The following is a 23,004-nucleotide window of genomic DNA, read 5'->3' as shown; positions in this document are numbered from 1 at the left end:
AGTGTAAATTGATATATACACATTACATTGATATCAATGTCTATTTATTTGTTGGCCTGCATTGGTTCAATGGAGGAGAAGGATTGAGGCTAATGGTGATTTGGAAACAGGCACACTAGCTTCCAAATCGGAGATAGTTTTTGACCGAGTCTTTAGCTGCACCAGCTTCTAGATCGATCGTTGCCTCTAGCCCGTCGCTGTTGCCGTCGTTCTCACCATTGCATGCCCACCATATTTTGTGTGTGTATATATATATATAACATATATATTTAATATTATATTTTTTTTCACATGTGTTAACGTTGGATCTATTCAAAATATTTTAAAATGGTAAGTGACGTGCCATGTCAAGGGGGCACACATGCCTCTAGAATCGAATTTTGGTTATGCATAAAATTGTAACCAATCAATCAAATTGGGATACAATTGTCAAAATTACAATGCTTGGATTAGATTGCAAAAATGCGATAAGGTTTATTTTTTTTGTTGTTATTAGCCCTTATTTTTATGTATAAGGTTAGTTTATGCAAATACAAAAATTAAACAAATTTATATGAAAAATACACTACTTTCAAAAAACGAAGTGTTGATACCACATGTAAGCTATAATATTGCACGTACAATCATAACATATAATTGCACATCATGCCCATGAATCGAAAAACTTGTGTAAATCACATAATACGATTAAATAAATGCGTATCTGGGTCCATAAAAAATTAAGTCATAAAAAGGATTGACAGTTGAAGATGGAAACACTTGAATTTGATTTGTCCCCCTTAACCTTAACCGTAACGATGAATATAAAATATAACTATAATTGCTCTTATGTGTTGGACTGAGATATGACCAAACCTTTTATTTATAATTAGGGGTGAGCATTCGGTTATAACCGAACCGAACCCCCTGAAAATTCTTAATCGAACTGAACCGTTTGAAATAGAGTAACCGAACTGAACCGTTTGAAAGAGAGTAACCAAATCGAACCGACCGACAAAACCCAACTAACCGAACTAACCGAAACCGATTTAACCGACCACTGTCCCTGCCGACTGGCAATTCCGATGATCGAAACCGATTATCAGATTCCCACAATAACGATGTCTCATATATTAAAAAATAAGGTTGATTCAAAGGCTAATTTTTTATAGATCTTAAAATTAATTTTATAGTGAAAAATATACAAAAAAAAAATGGGAGAATTTACCTGACGAAGGGCTGAGGTGGAGTGGCTGGAGTCCACGGCGTCGGTGTCTTCATCGGAGAGAATGACGGCAGCTATCTCCGCCGTCGCGCTAGAGAATTTGTGATGAAGTGATGAAAAATAGAAGGGGAAGGGAAATAAGACGGCTGAAGGGGAAAGGAGGGCAAAGAAAAAGAGAGGTGGTGGGGGGTGTGGCGGTGGGCCAGTTGTCGCCGCAAAAGGGGGATAATGGGAGAACCAGAGAAGGGGAAGGAAGGGCCGAAAGAGGAAGGAGGGGAGAGAGAGAGAGAGTGGATGGGGGGTTTCTTGGGAGGGCTGGATGTCTGGTAAGGCAGAAGCCGCATAACAGATAAAAGGGGGGTGGGTTTCTTGGGGGGAGGGGGGTTCTGGCAGGGGTAGAAAAGATTAAGGGGGGTTGCAGAGAGAGTGAGGGAGAGAGGTCTGGGAGTTCGTGCATTGGGGGGGGGGAGGGGGTGAGGGCGCTGCTGCGTGCGGTTCGGTTAACCGAATTAGCCGTTTTTTTTTTATAAATTAATAACCGAACCGAACCGGTTATTAAGAATAACCGAACCGAACCGATCAATTGATCGATTCGGTTCGATTAATTCGGTTAATTCGAACAGTTGCTCACCCCTATTTATAATAGTAAAAGTAGTTTTCTATCAAGACTCTTTATGAGTTATCATCCACATCTTCTAAACTAAATAGAATTATAAAATAATTAATCTATCTTATTAAATCATTTGATTATTTCATCAAATTAACATAATTATATCTGATATTGAATTTAATTATTTTATAAGATAAATACCATAATATCTGATAAAATATTTATATTAATTATATTGTAATATATCACATAATTATTATTAATTTTTCTAATAAGATATATTTTATATTAATTATAACGTGAAACACAATATAATTCTTACACGAGTTTTGCGCCAACCTTTAAGGCTCAAGTCTAAAAGTTGACTCAATTGCCAAAGCTGAAATCAACGAAGCTCAACTTTACTCAGTTTGATTGTAATCATATCCAAATGATTCTCCATTAATAATAACAACTACCACAATAAAGGTCTGGAGACATCAGACATTGATCTATCCATCCCAATATATATATATACCTTTTATATATTCTAGAAATCATACACTATGAGGCGACTTATTCAACATACTATTCTCTTTTAGAACAACTCCATAATAATGAAAAACCTATCTTATGTCTTTTTTTTTTTTGTCCTTTGCTATATTGCACGAAAACGAAAATGAAAAACGATTCCAATAAGAAACGAAAAAATGAAAATGAACATTTTTCTAAAAAAAAAGAAGACATAAATAGAGTTCAAAACAATAATAAAAAACGTTTCGAGAACAAAAAAATGATTCCTATGAAATATTTCTATGCAACATAAGTTCTCAGTGTTGTTTCCCGACGTTGCTGCCCCACGCATTAGAGAATACTTCACAACTCGGCTCTCGAAGTTGTTGACCCCACGTATTAATTAGAGAATACTTCACAACTCGGGGTCGAGATGCTTTGGCTGGCGAAGCAATTCTGGGAGGCTGATCAGTGGTCGCCGCCCCGATGCTCCCATTGGGTTCTTGGTCCAAAAGGTGAAATCGTTCACTCCGGGTGCCCCCACACCCGGCCCGATAGGACGTAGGGGGAGGTTAATCATGGTGACTCAGTCGGACGCAGTGGCTAGACCCGGGCTCACCGCGCACAAGGAGTCTCCCTCATTTTGGAGAGAGGTACTCCCACACTGCCGCTTGCGAGACTCGATCCTCGATTTTGATCCAAAATTTAGCACAAAAGATACTTTTGGCCCCTTTCTTGATCAATTGAGCTGCCCATGCTCTCACTGATTCTGATATTGTGGAAGGTGGAGATGAGCCAGAACCTGCCTAACAACCATTCTTAGCGACTGTTCTTAATCTTAACGACCATTCTTTGTTATAACAAGGATACTTCAAATATAACAAGAATCGATGAAACCAATTTGTTCGAATTCCATAATAATTTTAAAAGTGATTTTACAATCACCTGTTTGAAGTTTCCAATAACCCCTGTTTGTGGGTCAGCCTTTGGGCTTTCCTTCAATCGGTGGGCCCTTCTCGATACATAAATTATCAATTAGCGTTGCTTTAAAAGATAAGTTTAATTATTTTTAATTAATTTATAATAATAAAAATATATATAATTATTTAAATTTAATTACAACATTGACATATTTGTATAGCAATAACACAACAACCCTAAGAGGTGGTGAATTGAGTTATTTTAAAATTTTGATTGAATTTGAATTGCTCTTTGCTTAAAAATAATATTTTAATACAAATAAGGATGAACGAGGGATTGCTTAGCACAATAAATAAAACAAGGAATAAAAGCAATAGAGGGATACATGCGATTTATAGTTAACGACTTAAATCAAGTCTAATCCACTCCCTTAGTTTCTCACTAAAGATTTTGAAACAATCCACTAAAAATTTTCTGCCAAACTCGATGAATCCTCTAGCAAATTTACTAAAATACTTTTTGACAGTGTTTTAGAGAAGCTCTCACAACTTTTCTCAAAACGTTGTCCATAACTTATTTAATTGGGCAAGTATTTTATAATTTTAACATCTATTATATTTTCAACTATTATAAAACATTACAAAACTCTCTACCTTCCCCATCTCTTTCTCGTCACCACTTCCATCTCCTCCATGATAGCCGTCGCCAACTCCATCGTTGTTGCCTCCATCTCCTTCTGTCACCTCTTCCATTTCCATCCGTCACCGTCGCCACCTCATTGCCATCGCTGACTCCATCTCCATCGTGATCGTCGCCTCTAATGTCACTTACATCGCGATTGTCGCCTCCAACCCCATCTCTATCGCCTCCATCTTCATTCGTCGCCTCCATCATCACCCCTTTCATCTCCTTTCGTCGTCGTCGTCGCTATCCATTCGTTAACAATAACGATTATCACAAGAAAGGTCCATAAACATCAGACATGGATCCAACCATCCCAATACATTTATACCTTTTATATATTTTAGAGATCACACACACGCCTAGAGGACTTCTTCAACATACTATTCTCTTTTAGAACACACCATAATAATGAAAGACCTACCTTATGTCTCTCTTTTTTTCTCTGTGTTGTTTCCCTGACGTTGTTCTCTTTTTGGACTAAGTAGGCGACCCCACGCAGATAAAACTTCATAACTCGGGCTCCAGATGCCTTGGACGGCGACGCGGCCGGCGAAGCAATTCTAGGAGGCTGATCAGTGGCCGCCGCGGCGATGCTCCCGCTGGGTTCTGACGTTGTGGAAGGTGGAGATCAGCTAGAACCTTATATATAACAACCATTCTTAATGACCATTCTTTGTTATAACAAGTATATACTTTAAAATATAACAAGAATCGATGAAACCAATTGGTTCGAATTCCATTGTAATTTTAAAAGCGATTTTACAACCACCCCTGTTTGAAGATTCCAATCACCCCTGTTTGTGAGTCAGCCTTTGGCCTTTTCCTTCAATGGGTGGGCCCTTATCAATAATTAGCGTTGCTTTTCTCTATTTAAAAGGCAAGCTCGATTATTTTTAATAAATTTATAATAAAAATAAAATTATGTCTAATTATTTAAATTTAATTACGACATTATAGTGATTTATTTCTGATATGTAAATATAATTTTGAGTAAAAAATTAATGTCAAAAAGGGTTTCAAAAAAATTAATAGAATTTAAGGATGTGTTTGATTGCACAAGGTGAGAAGAAAATAAATTCTAACTTTCAAAGAAAATTAAAATCAATCTCTTAAGAATTGTTTTTCCTTGATTTTGAGAAAAATATGACATTTTTATATTTGGGTGAAAAACAAATTCCCTAGAAAAAGTTGTCAATCAAACACCCAAAATTGAAATTTAACTGAAAAATATTTTCATGAAAAATGGCCATTTTCTACCTAAATTCTAACTTTTGAGGTGTTTGATTGACTAAATTTTTCAGGCCAATTGTTTTCCTACTTTTGGTCATGTGATGTCACTTTTGACTAAAATTGAGGTGTTTGATTGGCTGAAAAATTGTTTTTTCATTTTTTAGGTAAATTGTTTTCCCACTCTCTACTATATGCGTCGAAGACTCGATTTGGCAAAGAAAGAAAAATGCGGCTAATGATCGTGAAAAAGAACAGCAAAGCCGACGATCGTGAGGAGGAGGAGCGTAGCTAGCGACGAAGCTTGATGAGAAGGGGTGAAGATAGGTGTATTTGATTTGAGTGAAATTCGAGAGAGATAGAGAGATGGGGTGAGGCAAGGAGAAGGAGGTGAGTTTTATTTTTTGGGGGGGTCACGTTGCACATTAATTCTATAGAAAATAATGATAATTAAATATTAAAAATTTTAAAAATATAATAATTTTTAAATAAAATATTAAGTCAATTAAACACCCTTAATTGATAATTTTTATACAAATTATTTCTAGATAATTTAATTATTTAAAACTTATTTTCTTTCTATATAAATTCATACTTTCAATCAAACATATTCTTTACCGTAAACAAATCTTCCAACTTGTTCCAACAAAGCCCATGTCACGTCATCTACTGTAAAATTGTTAGTGGCTTCTTAGCCTCATTATAAGATTCATAAAATTAAATGAAAAATAATCTTTATTTATTATATTTAATAAAAGTATACATTTAAAATAAAAATATATTTAAATCTTAAGAAATATTTATTTAAATAACAATCAAACCGTCTGCGTGACACCCAAGAATATTTTCTTTTTTAAAATTTTGAATGAATTTATCTCATAATAATTAATTTACATGAACTAAATACAACTCAAAATAAAATTTAATTGATATCGGTGTGAATTAAGAGATTAATTTAACTTAGTGGATTATGTACGATCAAATTAAGTTGGGAGAGAAGGGTTGAATGAGTAGTTGTATAATATAAAAAAATTGAAAAATGTTATTAGTATACATTTGTGTACATTTTAGACTACACAAAGGTGTATGAATGACAAAAAAATCCTTCATGAGGCGCATAGAGGCGTATGAAAGCAAGGGATATTTTGATCATAATACCCTTTTATGTAGTCTAAGATATACAAAAATGATGTACATCTAGTATGATTAAAAAAAAATTCATTTAAAAAGGGAGGATGCAACCAAACCCCTTTCTTATACCACTCTTTTACCTCTAAATGTAATATCAATTTAAATAAAATGTGGTTAATTTCACCAAATTGGGAGGTTTCAAAAGAAGAAATAATTTTTCAAATTTAAGTTGACCTCTCAATATGGGAAATTAGGGTCACATTGAAGGTTATGAATAAGAAGTAATGGATGGTATTGCACCTTTAGAAGAGAGAAATAAAACGCATGATAAATTTTGTTGTTGATTATATGTGTATCAAAACATTGAATGCATAGACCTATGATTATTGAAAATTTGCATATGAAAGAAATTAATTATTTTCTTTGTATGTGTATTACTATGACCATAGAGTTGACATGGTGCCACGAGGAGTGATGTATCATTTTCCATGGGTGAACCATTGAATTGCACCCAGTTGGTCAACTTGGTAATGCCGTAGATGTTACCCTCCATAGGTTACTAAGATGTCAAGTGAACCATTGATTTACACCCAGTTGATCAACTTGGTAATGTTGTAAATGTTATCTTCCATATTACCAAAATGTTATGAAAAATATTCATACTTATTACATAATCATGTATAAAAATGTTTTCTTAACCCTTACTAAATACTTGCCACATATATTTAAACGTGTTTTAGGTGAAGTCAGTACTTCAAAAGAAAAAGAAAAAATCGAGATTTAAAGAAGATGATCGTTTATATTTTGATGATATATTTGTTAAGTGTTTATTTAACCTTAAAAGTTTATATATATTGAAGAAAGAAATTAATTACATAAATTACTAATTTATATTAATTAATAAATTCTAACAATTAAGATTGATTATAATCAATCTCATAGATTGTGGAATAATTGAGATTGATAATAAATCTTATAAATTGTAGAATTTGATTTTTCAATAGATTTATTGGCAGTCTGGGAACGTTTTTTCACAAATTTCATAAGTTCCTTAGCATTTTTAGTTTCGAGAAGAGCTGAACTTTACGTTATTTGCAATAATTATTCATTTGCATAAATATCATGCACAGTCTATTTGATCTCTCTCATCCTTTATAGAAATCCCTATGATAATTGATACTTTCATTAATGATATATTTTGGTTTCTCAGTTTGGAGTGCTAAGTCAAGATTCATAACACTTAAGTGAAAATGAATTTGTTCATTTCAATAGAAGAAATTTAATTCGTTAAAAAATGAAATAGATGATGCGTGCGAATGCATTAAAACAAGTACAAATACTGTAAATTAAATTAAAATACTAATACATTAATGCTTTGAAAATTTTATATGATTTTAGATTTAGATGTTTATCACGAGATACATTAAAGTTCTCATTTGGGTGATACTAAGATATACAAATGAAAACAGTAATTAGCCCTTAGGGATATAGTCAAGTGGTAAAGGGGTAGGTTGAAAGCTTGTCAGGGGGTTTTCAGTGTGAGTTCGATTCCTGAGGGAAGCAAAATGCTTTTTTCTGAGAAATAATCTTGGGAGTGACATTAGTGGTGCCAATGCCTACCACCCTGCTTACTTGGGCATATCCCTCGATTTATCTCCTCAGTGTAGCTCTAGGAACGGGATGACTGAGGAAGCCAGTAATGGAACGTAATCTAAAAAAAAAAATAAAACAATAATTGATAATTAAATTTAAATATATACTTATTAGATCTATTTACTATATTTAAATATGCAAAATAAAATTAATAAAATATATTAATTATTACGTTCATGTTTGACAATTATAAAAATAAATAATTAATCTTGGGCTAACCCCAATTTATCTTATAATACAAAGTTCAATTTACCAAACAAGTATCATGCATAAATCATCATCAAACATAATGTTTATGAAATATTGAAAATAATTTATAATTTAAAATTTATTCCCTTTAAAAATTTGGCAATGACTAAAAATTTAATCTTAATATAAATTTTAAATATTTTATTTCATTTATTATATATATATTCCATAATTATATATATTTTTAAAAGGATCTGATTATGGATCTGTAATCATAGATCCGGGTAGGAATTATCCGATTCGGATCCGCGTTTATCTGGTTGGATCCTGTTGCTGCAACCGGGTCCAAACCACCTTAATGGGCCGATCCAAGATCTTTAATGGGTCAGGTTGACCCGACTCGACCCACCTGTTTGAAGAACCCATCATCTTCATCCTTTCTAGGGTTTTCCTTCTTTAAACCGAATATCCGCCGCCGCCGCCTTTTCATCTTCTCTGTTTTTTTTTTTTCATCGAGCCGCCGGCTTACTCCTTTAATGGTTGGCCTTCGACCTTCAATCGCCGGCGAGCCACTCGACCATGACAAGAGCAAGATCCGTCGAGAAGCCCAAGGCCGACAGCCATGGCGAGTAACAAATCCTAGTCCATGGCTCAGACCAGAGGCCGACGGCGTAAGCCCCATCGACACTCATCATGTCTGTGGCAGCAAAGCGATCCCGGATTCGTGGTCGACCCAGAAAACACGACAACAATGGTGACGACGATTCTTAAACTGACGGTGAAGCCATGAGGCCGTGGCCAATCGGTCCGCTAGATCTGCCATGGCGAGGACGAAAACCCCTTGGCCAGACATTCGGCCTTTCGGTTGCCGACGACGAGCGTAACAGGGACGGACGGCCAAGGAGAAACCATCAAGCCACGGCCGTCGGCTATGGACTGTGAAGTCACGACCGTCGACAACGCATCATCGGAAGTAAGAAACCCACGTCCTGCGATGGCAAGACATGAGCCGTGACTGTCCGGCCATCGTAAAGACGTAGGTTCTCCTTTTCCTTTATTTTTAGGGCTAATAGCAGAAAAAAAAAATATTTTTTGCATTTTTGCACTCTATTTCAAACGTTTTAATTTTAATAATTATATTTTGATTTGATTGATTGGTTGTAATTTTATTTATGACTCGAATCCAATTTGAGAGATATGTGCACCCGTTGATGTAACAGATTATCTGATATTTTAAAATATTTGAATGAGCCTTACGTCGACACACATAAAAAAAAATAATATATTATATATATATATATATATACACACACAAAGAAGAGTAGGTAGGCAACGACGATGGTGACAACGTTGTATTGGAAGTGACAATTGATCTGAAAGTTAAAGGCAATGATGAAGACTAATCTGGAGACTTAGTACGGGAACTATTTACGGGAACTAGCTTGCAGTGCCCTGATGATTTCGGCTCTGATCCCTATCCCTCCCCTTTCGTCCTTCACTTTCCGATGCTTGATGACAGCATCATCGCTTTCTTGGTCGAGTCAGAGCTTTACCATGTGGCCTACCCCCGACTACTTTTCCCGTTGTCGCCACCGTTAGATTGATCTCACCATGCGCTAGGACTTCATCAAGTGGATCCTCAAAGTATTCTCATTTCATTATATATATCTGTGTATTGACGATATTGAATTTAGGTGCATGCATACTATGAGTTTCAACTGGTAACGATGTACCTCTCCGTTAACTATTTTGATTGTGTTCTTTCCTTTCCGGTACTATAAATCAATACATACACATTACATTGATATCAATGTCTATTTATTTGTTGGCTTGCATTGGTTCGACGGAGGAGAAGGATTGGGGTTAATGGTGATTTGGAAGCAGGTGCACCAACTTCCAGATTAGAGATAGTTTTTGACCAAGTCTTTAGTCACGCTAGCTTCCAGATCAACCATTGTCTCTAGCTCGTTGTTGTTGCTCTCACCATCGCATGCCCACCATTCTTTGTGTGTATATATATATATATATAACATATCATTTATTTTTTTTCCACATGTGTTAACGTGGGGCCTACCCAAATATTTTAAAATGCTAGGTGACGTGTCACGTCAGTGGATGCACACGCCTCTTGAATCGAATTTGAGTCGTGGATAAAATTGCAATCAATCGACCAAATTGGGATACGATTATCAAAATTAAAATATTTGGATTAGATTATAAAAATGCAATAAGGTTTGATTTTTTGCTGCTATTAGCCTTTATTTTTACGTAAAAGTTTAGTTTATGCAAATACAAAAATTAAACAAATTTATACGAAAAATACACGAGTTCCAAAAAAATGAAGCTTTGATACCATGTAAGCTATAATATTGCATTTACAATCATAATATACAATTATACATCATGCTCATGAATCGAAAAATTCATGTAAATCACGTAATACAATTAAATAAATGCATATTTGGGTTCATTAGAAATTAAGTCATAAAGAAAAGACAAAAACACTAGAATTTGATTTCTCTATCTTAACTTCTATCGTAATGATAGATATAAAATATAACTATAATTGCTTTTATGGGTTGGATAAAGATATGACCAAATTATTTATTTTTTTGGATTACGCACCAAACTCTTTATTTATAATAGTAAAAGTACTTGTACATCAAGACTCTTTAAGAGTTATCGTCCATATCTTATAAACTAAATAGAATTATAAAGTAATCAATCACCTTATTAAGTCATTTGATTATCTCATCAGATTAACACAATTATATCTGATATTGTATTTGATTATTCCATCAGATAAACACCATAATATTTGATAAAATATTTATATTAATTATATTATAATATACCAAATAATTATTATTAATTTTTTTAATGAGATATTTTCTATTAATTATCATATGAGCCATAATATAATTCTTGCAGGAGCTTGCGCCGATCTTCCAAGTTCGAGCCTAGAAATTGACTCAAATATTGAAGGTAAGCTCAACAAAGCTCAACTTTACCCAATTTAATTGTAATTCTATCCAAACCATTCTTCGCTAACAATAACAACTACCACAAGAAAGGTTCAGAGACATCAGGTATGGATCCATCCATCCCAATATATATATACCTTTTATATAATCTAGAAATCATACACATACTAGTCTATAATATACTATTCTCTTTTAGAACAACACCATAATAATGAAAAACCCACCTTATGTCTCTTTTTTGTTCTCTGCGTTGTTTCCCTGACGTTATTGTTTTTCTTGAAGTTGTTGTTTCTCTCGAAGTTACTGACCCCACGCATTAAACCCGTTTCACGCGTGTAAATCTCATCGCTCGATCTTACAATTTTTGGAGACAGAACAACCTTTGATGGCAACGGGGTCGGTGAAGCAATGCTAGGAGGCTGATCAGTGGCCGCCGCTGCGGTGCTCCTGCTGGGTTCTGCCATTGTGGAAGGTGGAGATCAGCCAGAACCAAGCTAAACTCATATATAACAACCATAATATTCTTAATAAAAAAATGTTATAATATTTGCACAAGTTAAACAAATTAAGAAGAAGAAGAAGAAGAGGGGGCACGGACCCCATAAAGAGGAAACCCACACGCCTACCCACCTGCAAATACGCGTTAGTCAATAACAAATACGCGTTTGTATTGTTCGAATTCAATAACAATTTTGCAAGCCATTTTACGACCACCACCCTGTTTGAAGATTCCAATGAGTCCCTGTTTGTATGGGTCAGCCTTTGGCCTTTTCCTTCAATAGGTGGGCCCTCCTCAATACATAAATTATCAGCTAGCGTCGCATTTCCCTATTTAAAAGATAAGTTTAATTATTTTTAATTAATTCATAATAATAATAATAGTAAAGATGAAAGCCATTTTACGACATTAATATATTTGTATAACAATAGCACCACAATTCTAAGAGGTGGAGAGGCAATCTACTAAAAACCTCTTCCCATGCTCAGAAGACCCTTTAGTAAATTTACTAGAAAATACGATCTCCTACTTCATAAGTGGACCCTCTAATATAAACTATTAGGTATTACAATTCTCTTACTTAGACAAGTAAGCCACTTAACAATAAGTTAAGAAATGCAATCTCTTACTTAAACAAGTAAGTCTTCTAGCAAAAAGTTAAAAAATACAAAGGATTACATGTAGAATGAAATTTAAGAGATGAATTTTTTAGGTACAAAATCTCTCAAAAATGAATGCAAGGCTTGAGAATAAATTTTACAAAGAGACTGCAAAGCCTTGGAGAGAAAAATGAATAGAATAATGACACACAAAATGAATGAGCACTTGAGAACTTGTAATATGATCACTTTATTAACTTAAATAATATCTATATGCCTTCTATTTATAGTGCTTGACGAGCTATTTAAAAAATATAACCATTAGTGGTAGGTGTAGCGTTTTAGATAAGTTGTCAAACTAATCGTTGGAAGTCTTTAACATAAAAACGATCGACAAATTCAAAGAATTGATCAACAGGTTAATTCAAATTTTGAAAAACGATCAACAGCCTATGAAGAGTGGTCAACACTTCTTAATGCAATTATTCTATCGGTTGACAATTTATAAAAATTGGTTGACACTTTATAAGACAAATACAAAGTATCAAGAACATACATTTTGTCGATTGACAACTACAAGGAGAATAGTCGACAGTTAGAACCATAATATACAAAACGGTTGACAATTTTATTGAGTCAGTAAACAATTTGATCTAAAATACCAATACAGTCGATAGGTTCCTAAAACCAGTTGATAATTGTTCTCTTGTCTTTGAAATTTTTTTACTCCATTTTGACCAATTGTTCAAAATTAATTTTTTAAAAATCATTTAAATCAGAATACTTATTTGTAAAAATCTACATTTTAAATATGTATGTATAAAGACATAGTTTATTTGATTTGATTCTCATTGTAGCAAAGTATTATTAAAATTGATGTTTGAAAATATAAACTTGACTTAGGGAATAAAATAATTTATTTTTCATCATCAAAATCAAATATTAGAGTAAAATATTATTTTAGTCATTTTTTTATATGTAAATATAATTTTGAGTAAAAAAATAATGTCAAAAAGGATTTCAAAAAATTAAAAGAATTTATGTAGATTTTAGTGTAAACAAATCTTCTAACCTGTTGGAACAAAGCCCACGTCACGTCAGTTAGCCTCATTATAAGATTCATAAAATTAAATGAAAAATAATGTTTATTTATTTATATTTAATAAAAATATACAGTTAAAATAAAAATATATTTAAATCCTAAAAAAATATTTATTTCAATAAAGATCAAACCAAGTGTGTGACACCCAAGAATTTTTTCTTTTAAATTCTGAAAGAATTTTATCTATTTATAATTAATTTGCATGAACTAAATACAACTTAAAATAAAATATAATTGGTATTGGTGTGAAGTAAGAGATTAATTTGACTTAGTGGATTAAATATGAATCAAACCCCTTTGCTATACCACTCTCTTACCTCTAAACGCTATCTCAATTTAAATAAAATGTGGTTAATTTCACCAAAATGGGAGGTTTCAAAAGAAAAATTAAAATTTTAATTTAAGTGACCTCTTAATATAGGAAATTAGGGTCATATTTAATGATATGCGAAGGTGAGTGAACGGTCTAAAAATCGAAGTGCAAGAATGGTCTAGAGATCAAAACATGAAGGCACAAGAACTATTTGAAAATCAAAACGTGAAGGCATGAGAACAATTTAAAAACCAAAGCGCGAGGGTGCGAGAACGATTTAGAAATCAAAGCGCGAAGGCATGAGAATGGTCTAGAAACCGAATTGTGAAGGCGTGAGAACAATTTGAAAATCGAAGCCGAATGCAGTGAAATGGTTCCAAAAATTGATGCACAAAGGTGTGAGAACAGTTCAAGAAATAAAAGAAAATGCAACAATTGCTGGAATGATAAAGAGAGACTTAGCATCAAGGGTGCAAAATGTGTGAAATCGAATTGCAGGTCGAAAATGCTAAAAGCACAAAAATGATCTAGAATAAATCAGAATCAATGGCGATAAAGGCCTAAACATGATCAATCATAACTTAAAGTCAAAAAGCGCAAAATGCATGAGATTGGATTAAGATTGAAAATGCAAAAATGCAAGTTCATTCGCAACAAAGAACTAAAGAATATGAGGAGCAAGCATAACGCCTATCTCGCGTTCATAAAATATTGGGGAGTGAGCGGGAGGCCTCGTCAAAGCCAAAAGTCTGGGGAATGGCGATGGAATCTCCTTCAATGGAAAGTCCTATGATGGAACTAGTTGCCCACAACACACAACAGATTAGGAAGCCACATTACATATGGTCTCTACTTCGTCCCAACCTCACCTATGCCATCACTTAAATGCAATCATGTGATCTACTTAGGACTAAAAGTTAAGAGACGCTCCGCCTAAGCTCCGTTCTTGTTTAACGGTTTGGCCCTAAGAGCTTCTCCCTAGAAGTCCACAAAGATAATTGGCTACAGTCAACTAAACCTAAATTCCATATAGTGGACATGTTTGACACCAACAATAGGCATAGAACCAAGTGTGAGTTCTTTAACTCCAACCTCAATCAGTATGTTGATCATGATTACAAAATCCTCGTCATTTCCTGATTCGAGCTTAGTGTTCCCTACACTGAAATTGGGTAGTCGATGACGAAAAAGATTTTATTTGAGATGATTGAGTTTTATACAACTATTCATCTATAGAATCGAGATATGAGACTATTGAACACCATCCTTTCATCTTAGCCCCAACCTATATGGTTGGTAGATTCAAGGAGAGCATCCATAGAGCACAAATTACAAAAGCTCATTAAAGTGGGAAATGCACGAGAATGATCTAAGGCTCATTACCTAAGAAATAGAAGCACAAAAACAAGTAAAACATAGAGCCTGAGTCTCAAAATGCTTAATGCAAGAGAAGCAAGGGTATGTCATAACAAAGTCTACTCTTCCAATTCCAATCCGAGATACTCAATGAAAGAGTGGATGCCCCAGTCTTCTGTAAGAAAAGTTTTGGATCCATTCATCAAATATTAGAACCACCTCTCAAGAAAAACTCGAACAGTTAGTCCCATACTACCCTACAACGCCCCCAGACACAGGCGAAGAAAATCCGGAGGTCGGCCCCTTTGGTTACCAAAAAAGAGCAGAAAATGAAAGCAGAACAGGGAAAGACAAAATAGAAAATCCAGCAACCTCGCATATAACAATCTAAACAAAAACTTGTTCAATTGGAGCCACGCGACAAATCCCTCCTGGTTTTGCTACCAAAAAAACCACAAAAATTGAATGCCGAATGGCTACGCGCTCGGTCACCAAAATCAATTGTACCAGCGTAGCTGTTTTTCTCCTCGCCTTTAGGCAAAAGAAGAGATTCAAGATCCACAAACACCAACACGAAGAATTTTTAGGGGAGGGGGTTGGAAGTAAAAGAAAGCGAAGCCACAGAAAGAAATTTGTAATTCAGACAACAATTAAGAAAGAGAGAGAGAGAGAAGAAAATGAGAATTTATTGTGATTTGGAATAGATATGTATGAATAGATTGATTACCTGTGGATCGAGAAGAAGAGAGAGCGAGGAGAAGTCCTTCAAATCTGGTGAGATGCTTAACCTTTCCAATTGAGAGCATGGCCCCCACTGGCGGGGTTTATAAACCGAAGAAGAAGAAGAAGAAGAAGAAGCGAACCCCAAACCAATTGTTCCGTTGGAGCGGGTCGGCCCAATTCGTTTTCCCTTGGACAATGCTTTTTTTTCTTCATATTTTTTTAATCAATGGGCCCGATAGCAGGTCAGCCAGTTAGTTTGGCCCAAACTCAATTTGGGCTTTTTCAAAAATCCAAATCTGTAAATTAAATCATTGGGGCCAAAAGCCCAAATTTGATTGATTTAAATAATCCTAAGTTTGAAAGAAGTTTTGCCTAGCCCACATTTACTTGATTAAATTATGCCCAACCTGGATAGCCCAAGCTAATTTAAAATCGTTGTTTTTAAATTAAAACCCAAGTCTAAGTATCCTCTATTATTTATTGATTTATAGCCCACATTTTATCTTGGGTTATATTTTTTTAATAATTTAATTTATAAGATTTAATTATTTTAATTTTATTTTGTCAAAATTATTCGAGAATAATCAAACATGTGATGTGAACAATAGGAGTTATTAATGAAGTGATGTCGAAAATTCCATCATATAAGTCACTCATTAGTATTACTTATTCAAATTAGACACAATAATAGTCTAAAATGTTTAGTCTTATTTTATTACTTTCCTTTTATATTGATACGTAATAATTTCGCTCTATATTCTTTGTTTAAGATTTATGGAGTCAACCCAAACAGGGTCTCGTTAGACTTAATTCTTTACCTCCTAAGCCAAATTTTTTTAAAATATTAATTTCAATCAAAGTGGGATAGATACTAAGTCATTTTGATTTGTTGTATATGATGCACACACTGTTTACTATTAACTTAGTGAATGATTATAGTATTTTGACTTCTAGGACATGATCATGACATAGTGAGATAATTTAAATGGAACACTTGCGTCACAACAGGTTTAGTTTAATATGACGCCGTGGATGATAGGGATCTTCTTGACTTTTTCTAATTTTATGGTTACTATATATGTTGTATATATGTATTAGTATCTCAATTTAGTCTATTCTTGGCCTTGTTACATTACGAGTGTGTTTGATTGTACATATTTACTATAAAAAATATATAATTATTACACATATGTTTTATAGAAGTAATCAAACACTCTTAATTTTTTTTATAAAAAAATGTGTATGGTATAAGCATTTAAAACTTATTTTCATGAAATTCATTTTCCAAAGGGGTGAGGTGAATTAAATTCTAGATAATATAATCAAACACACCCTACATGTTTTACCTACTTATCTAAGAGATTTGCATTTTTTGAAATTTGAATGCCTTGCGAATTGATAGGGAATGTCGAGAATAACTTAACCAGACAAGAGGGCGTGGTGGTTCAATCGTGTGAAAGATGTTAGAAGATTGAGTTGTTGGGTTTTGTGTTTCCTAATGAGGTCTAAGGCGATGACGATGGTTCGGGTTAGTTTCATAAGCTTTGACCTAGGATTGAAGTAACGGTTCAACCCATTTATTGGCAACCCATTTATAGAAGTCAGGCCATAAGCCCTTAACCCTCAATTTAGAGAAGAAATAGGCCTTGGCCCATTTGCTCAAGGGAGGGAGGAAGCCCATGAAGTCCAAGCCCATGAAGCCCATTTCCTTTAGCCCATTTCTCTTTGTGCCCTAGGCCCTTAATATAAAAGGGGTCATTTCCCCTTTTTTGAGCCCTAGTCTGTGGCGATTGATTCTCTTCCTTGGGCGTCCTTACTGTGGCTGATTGCTTTTTTCCATTGATAGTCGATCCCCTTGGGGTTTCTTTCTTTCTCGGTCAGATGCTTCTTTCCTTGCTGAGTGCTGCACTTTCCTTGTGCATTGTGGCTGTTCGTCAATGGCATTTGCAACGCCTATTTAGTCCGAGTTGCTGTCTTCTCTTCGTGGTAAGTTTTTCGGCCATTGTTGAACCCATATCTTTGTGATTTCTCTTTGTTCCTTGGTGGATCCTATTGTGTGTGGAAGCTTGTGTGGCTTGGGTAAGGGGTGTCGATCGGCCGAGGGATTTGGGGTTGAGGGCTTCGGTTCTTGGGGCTTTTGGGCTCCTTTGTGGCTTGGTGTCCCTATTTGTTGGTTGTTGCCTAAGTGGTGATTGAACGAGCCCAGATCTGAGCCTTGGAGCAGTCTTTGTGACTGTCATTGTTGCTAATCAGGGAGTTTATTTTTCTTCCTTAATTTGTTCTTGCATTCGGTTACTTCTGGTTTGATTTCGATTGAGTACTAACACACTGTTTTGTAGAGTTTTCCGCAACATGAGTTTTCATGAGGACAAGTAAGAGTGTTGCAAAGTTCTTAGACTGAATCGAGGAAGTCATCTATCATGATTAACGAGAGGTTCATGATGGTTGTGGCTACTTTTGGCTTGAATTAACTTTGCAATTAGAGGAATTAACAAATCCATGGCAAGAAAGTACAAAGGAGATGCGTTTTCAAGAGGGCATGGGAATCTACAGGTGCTTCATTATATGAATGAGGAATGAAAAAAGAATTAAGGATTACTGAGAGAGGTTCGTAAGAAACACCAGCCATACCCTTAATAACACAGTAGGAGTTTGACCTAAGGATCAAAAGGGGATGGGAGAGAATGCTTACTTGTGGTTGTCCAACAAAGAAAGACTACTACCCAGAGAGCTGCTTCCCAACTTTTTGAAATCATTACGGATTTGTGGATGGTAGTGGGACCTATTGTACTTTGATGATGTTATAATATGCATGCCTATGTGTAGCTTAAAAATGAGAGAAAAAAAATAAGTTTTGTAACCCTTTTGATTCCAAGTGTGTAATGATCTAATGATTCGACTTAATGACATGTCTATGCATTTTAACTTCATATTATAGGCAAAATATGTAACACCCAAAATTTCTTGAGCGTGTTATAACTTAGGATTTCGGGAATATAAAAATTTTTCATATCACAATCGCTGCCATACATCACACAAATTCCCAAAAAAACCCTAATTTTCACCTTCTTAGCATAACAAACCCAATATTAAATAGCTAAGACAGGTGTTAAAATTTCAAATGCGGAAGCTAGATCGAACCTGATATGGTTCACGACCATAATGCTTTATTTATCATAAAATTGTTCAAGACGTCTACAAAATGTATTACATCATCTCTCGCAAATGATAACTGAACATCTTAAACATATCCAAAATTACATAAGTTCGCACATAAGCAAGAATATGCTAAACATACAACAACAGTAAATTAAGCTTATTCTTTAGCTACCTCATTTCCTTTAGAGCTGCTCGTCGAACCTGGAATGTTTGAATATTCCAATTAGAAGATGAATCTTCTAGTGAGAAACTCCAAAAACAGTTTATATAGATGCATGATCAGGTATAAAATGTATGAGAAGACAACGAGAACTACTCTGAAGTGCCTTGTGAACACGTCAGCCTCCTCCAACGAGAGCTTTCTCAATGGCGCCCGCATAGCGCCTCTCGGGAGGTCCCTAACCATGTCACTTCGGCCCGACCTCGTAGAACTTAGGCAAGCACCACATCCGTTGTTCCTTAGACTCACGGTCTTTCCCATGAGAGCTTTCTTGATGGTGCACGCATAGCGCCTCTCGGGGGATATCCGACTTTTGCCCTCGGCTAACAACAAATAGGTACAACAGTATGGCCACACGAATTTTATAAATGCAACAGTTAAAAAGCCAATAGCATATAATTTTCAGAAAAAATACATTTCATATTTGCAACATGATTTCACGTAAGAGAATAATAAGAGTTTATGTGTAAGAACTTCACGAAACACATTTCATACAATAGAAGTCTCTCATAAGAGAATAAAAAATAGGATTTGGAGTATAGGAGTCTCACCTTGTTGGTTTATCTCTTCGACGGTATAATTTCACAGCAAACGGCCTAGGTTTCTGCAGAAAACACATGTTTTGGTAAACTTAACCTCAAATATTTTTACATAGAGTTGAAGGGTATTAAATTAGGGGTATAATTAGAAAATTTGGAGAAAAATAGGCCCCTCAGGCGCCCTGGACAGGCAAGCCATGCGCCCTCACGCTCAGCTATTTTCCGGCGCGTGTAACTCACACGCTGCCTAGCAGAATTCGGACAACTTCGTCCCGTTTTTGTATTTCACCCATAATTTCCTCATTTTAACTCTGATTCGACCCCTGTTTGAACCTACGTGACCCTCTCTTCCCTCTCTACAAGATTATCAAAAAAAAAAAAAAAAAATGAACTTAACTTACTTTTTTTGGGACTAATTTTGGCAAATTCCGACGAAGGATCGTAACTCCGATGAGGCTCATTCTCCCCGGCTTCTCCTTCGATTCCTTCCCACTTTCTTGCCGAAGTTCCTACTCTCTCTCTAGAGCAAGCTCCTTCTCTTAGAATGACTCAACTCTCAAAGTTGTTTGGAATGATTTGAGAACAACCCATGATGCCTTTTTATATATTTCTCCAACCAATCACATTATGCCACTTGTCACAATCTAAGCCATGGACTCCAAAGACTCAAACCTATAATTGAATGGCTTTTCAAATCCAAAACTAGAATGAATTTAACTTTTGAAATCCAAACTAAAACCCCAAACTTTTCCCAAATAACACTTTGGCCCTTATTTCAAGTCTTTAACTTTAATATTTTACCACATAAGCTCTTAATTTTTATCCTTATTTCATTTGGATAATTTTCTAATTATAATTACACCCTCAAACATCAAATTTATCGAGATACTTAAAATCTCAAAATTAATAACTCAAAATTACTCAATATATACGATTTCCCGAAGCCCCTTACCATCATTCGACTATTTTAGGCTACAACTTAGTTTAACCGAAAAATCGTCTCTGATTTGATTTCTTTCAGCATCATAAATCTCACCTCAAGACGCTCGCCAAAAATATACTTTTAACCTTAGGTATCTAAGCTGTAGGGTACTCTCTGCGACTGATTCGGTCACTTGTTGCCATTTCAAACATATTTTTTGATATTTTAAAGTCACTTAAAATACGTGGCAATTTCACGAAAATATGGGGTGTTATATTCTCCCCCCTTAAAAGAATTTTGTTCTCGAAATTTGAAACATACTCAACATTATTGAAGGTTAAATAATTATTGCATTCTGAAATACAATTTCTGGAAGAAAATATAAAAATTTCCTACTCTATTTTCATTTCCTCGAACAAATGAGGATATTTCTTCCTAATTGTTTCCTCAAGTTCCCACGTTGCCTCGTCATCGGAGTGCTTTCCCTACTGAACCTTCACTAACGAGATCTCTTTATTTCGCAACACTTGAGTCTGTCGATCTAAAATTGCTCCAGGTGACTCTAGGTAGGTTAAGTCATTCCTTAGCTCAATTGTCTCCACCCGAACTCCGAGGGTTGGATCTGTCACATGCCTTCGAAGTTGGGAGACGTGGAACACATTATGAATCCTGGACAAGCTAGGCGGAAGCTCCAATCGATAGGCTAAAGGTCCAACTCTTTCCATAATAGGATATAGTCCTATATACCTTGGCTTCAGCTTTCCTTTACCACTTCCACGCGTCACCAAATGCTGGGGTGACACCTTGAGATACACTAGATCCCTTACCTTGAACTCTAGATCCCTTCTTCTTTGATCTGCATAAGATTTTTGTCAGCTTTGCGCAGCTCGAATCCTCTCTTGGATTATTCGAATCTTATTGGTAGTCTGTTGCACAAGCTCGGGCCCCAACATCTGTCGTTCCCCTACTTCGGTCCAACAGATAGGCGATTGACACTTTCTTCCATACAAACCCTCATAAGGAGCCATCTCGATGCTACCGTGATAACTATTGTTGTACGCGAATTCTACCAATGGCAGATGCTCCTCCCAATTTCCTCCAAAATCAAGGGCATAAGATCTCAACATATCTTCAAGTGTTTGAATTGTCCTCTCTGATTGCTTGTCAGTCTGGTGATGATAAGCCGTACTCAATTTTAGCTGAGTCCCCATGCATTCCTGCAAACTCTCCCAAAACCTCGAAGTGAATCTCGGGTCCCGATCTGAAACTATACTTACTAGCGCACCATGGAGTCGTACTATTTCCTTTACATACTGCTCTACAAATTTTCGTACTGATTGATCCATCATTGTAGGTAGGAAATGCGTTGACTTTGTCAACCTGTCTACCACCACCCAAATGGCATCATTGCCCCTTCGACTTTTCGAAAATCCTGTCACGAAATCCATCGTGATATGTTCCCATTTCCATTCAAGAACTTCCAAAGGTCTCATCAACCCTACGGGTTTCTGGTGCTCAATCTTTACCCTTTAGCATATATCACATTGTGCCACCCTTCTAGCCACGCTGGCCTTCATCCCTGGCCACCAATAGATTTCTCGAAGATCTCGATACATCTTTATGGCTCCTGGGTGCACAGTATACTTAGCTCTATGGGCTTCATCCAGAATTTTCTGCCTCAACTCCCAAAGGTTTGGCACGTACATTCTACCCTGAAACCTGATAATGCCATTTCGCATCTCAAAATCTGAACTCTTGGGCTGGCCTTTCTCGTCTACCCATAGACGTATACGTTGATCACTTCCACTAGCCTCACGTATCTCGGTCTTCAGATCCAGCAGAACCGCCAGGCCAGCTACTAGAATAGAAGATCCCTTCGGCACTACACTCACCATCATCAGGCTAAAAGCCTCAATCAGTAGCCACTCCTGGGCCATCAACCCGGCCATAACAGTAGGCACAGTCCTACTCAAAGCATCAGCTACCACATTGGCACGCCCCGGGTGATACAAGATGGTGCAGTCGTAGTCCTTCAGGAACTCCATCCATCGTCGCTGCCTCATGTTTAACTCTTTCTGCGAGAACACATACCTTAGACTTTTGTGGTCGGTGAATACATCGAACGTCTCTCCATATAGGTAGTGCCTCCATAGCTTCAGAGCATATACCACCGCTGCCAACTCTAAGTCATGCGTTGGGTAGTTCACTTCGTGTCTCTTCAACTGGCGTGATCCACATGCGATCACCCGACCATGCTGCATTAATACACAGCCCAAACCAACCTTTGAGGCATCGGTGTATACAACATATCCATTGGGCCCACTAGGCATTGCCAGCACAGGTGCTGAGGTCAGTTTGTCCTTGAGCTCTTGAAAGCTTTCCTCGCACTTTGCAATCCATTCGAACTTTACCTCATTCCGTATGAGCTTTGTCATTGGTGTAGCTATTTTTGAAAACCCTTCCACGAATCTTCGATA

At 35.8% G+C, this 23,004-nt stretch overlaps 2 protein-coding genes across 2 annotated transcripts; both read right to left on the bottom strand.

The window, feature by feature from the left end:
- Positions 1-3,773: 3,773 nt before the first annotated feature.
- LOC127810634 (uncharacterized) lies at positions 3,774-4,537 on the bottom strand. The gene is made up of 2 exons (XM_052350205.1): positions 4,333-4,537; positions 3,774-4,154 (listed from the first exon to the last, which is right to left on the bottom strand). The coding sequence occupies exons 1-2, from the start codon at positions 4,420-4,422 to the stop codon at positions 3,900-3,902; spliced, it is 345 nt and encodes a 114-aa protein (XP_052206165.1). The 5' UTR covers positions 4,423-4,537; the 3' UTR covers positions 3,774-3,899.
- A 6,570-nt stretch (positions 4,538-11,107) lies between these two features.
- On the bottom strand, positions 11,108-22,422 carry LOC127809371 (uncharacterized). The gene is made up of 4 exons (XM_052348134.1): positions 22,320-22,422; positions 15,692-15,894; positions 11,694-11,923; positions 11,108-11,552 (listed from the first exon to the last, which is right to left on the bottom strand). Exons 1-4 carry the CDS (start codon positions 22,420-22,422, stop codon positions 11,519-11,521), a joined length of 570 nt encoding a protein of 189 aa, XP_052204094.1. The 3' UTR covers positions 11,108-11,518.
- Between the last annotated feature and the right edge of the window lie 582 nt (positions 22,423-23,004).

The sequence above is a fragment of the Diospyros lotus genome, chromosome 9 (genome assembly GCF_014633365.1).
Source record: "Diospyros lotus cultivar Yz01 chromosome 9, ASM1463336v1, whole genome shotgun sequence".
NCBI lineage: Eukaryota > Viridiplantae > Streptophyta > Magnoliopsida > Ericales > Ebenaceae > Diospyros > Diospyros lotus.
The sequence above is the reverse complement of the archived record's forward strand: the minus strand, read 5'-3'. Positions and strand labels throughout refer to the sequence as shown.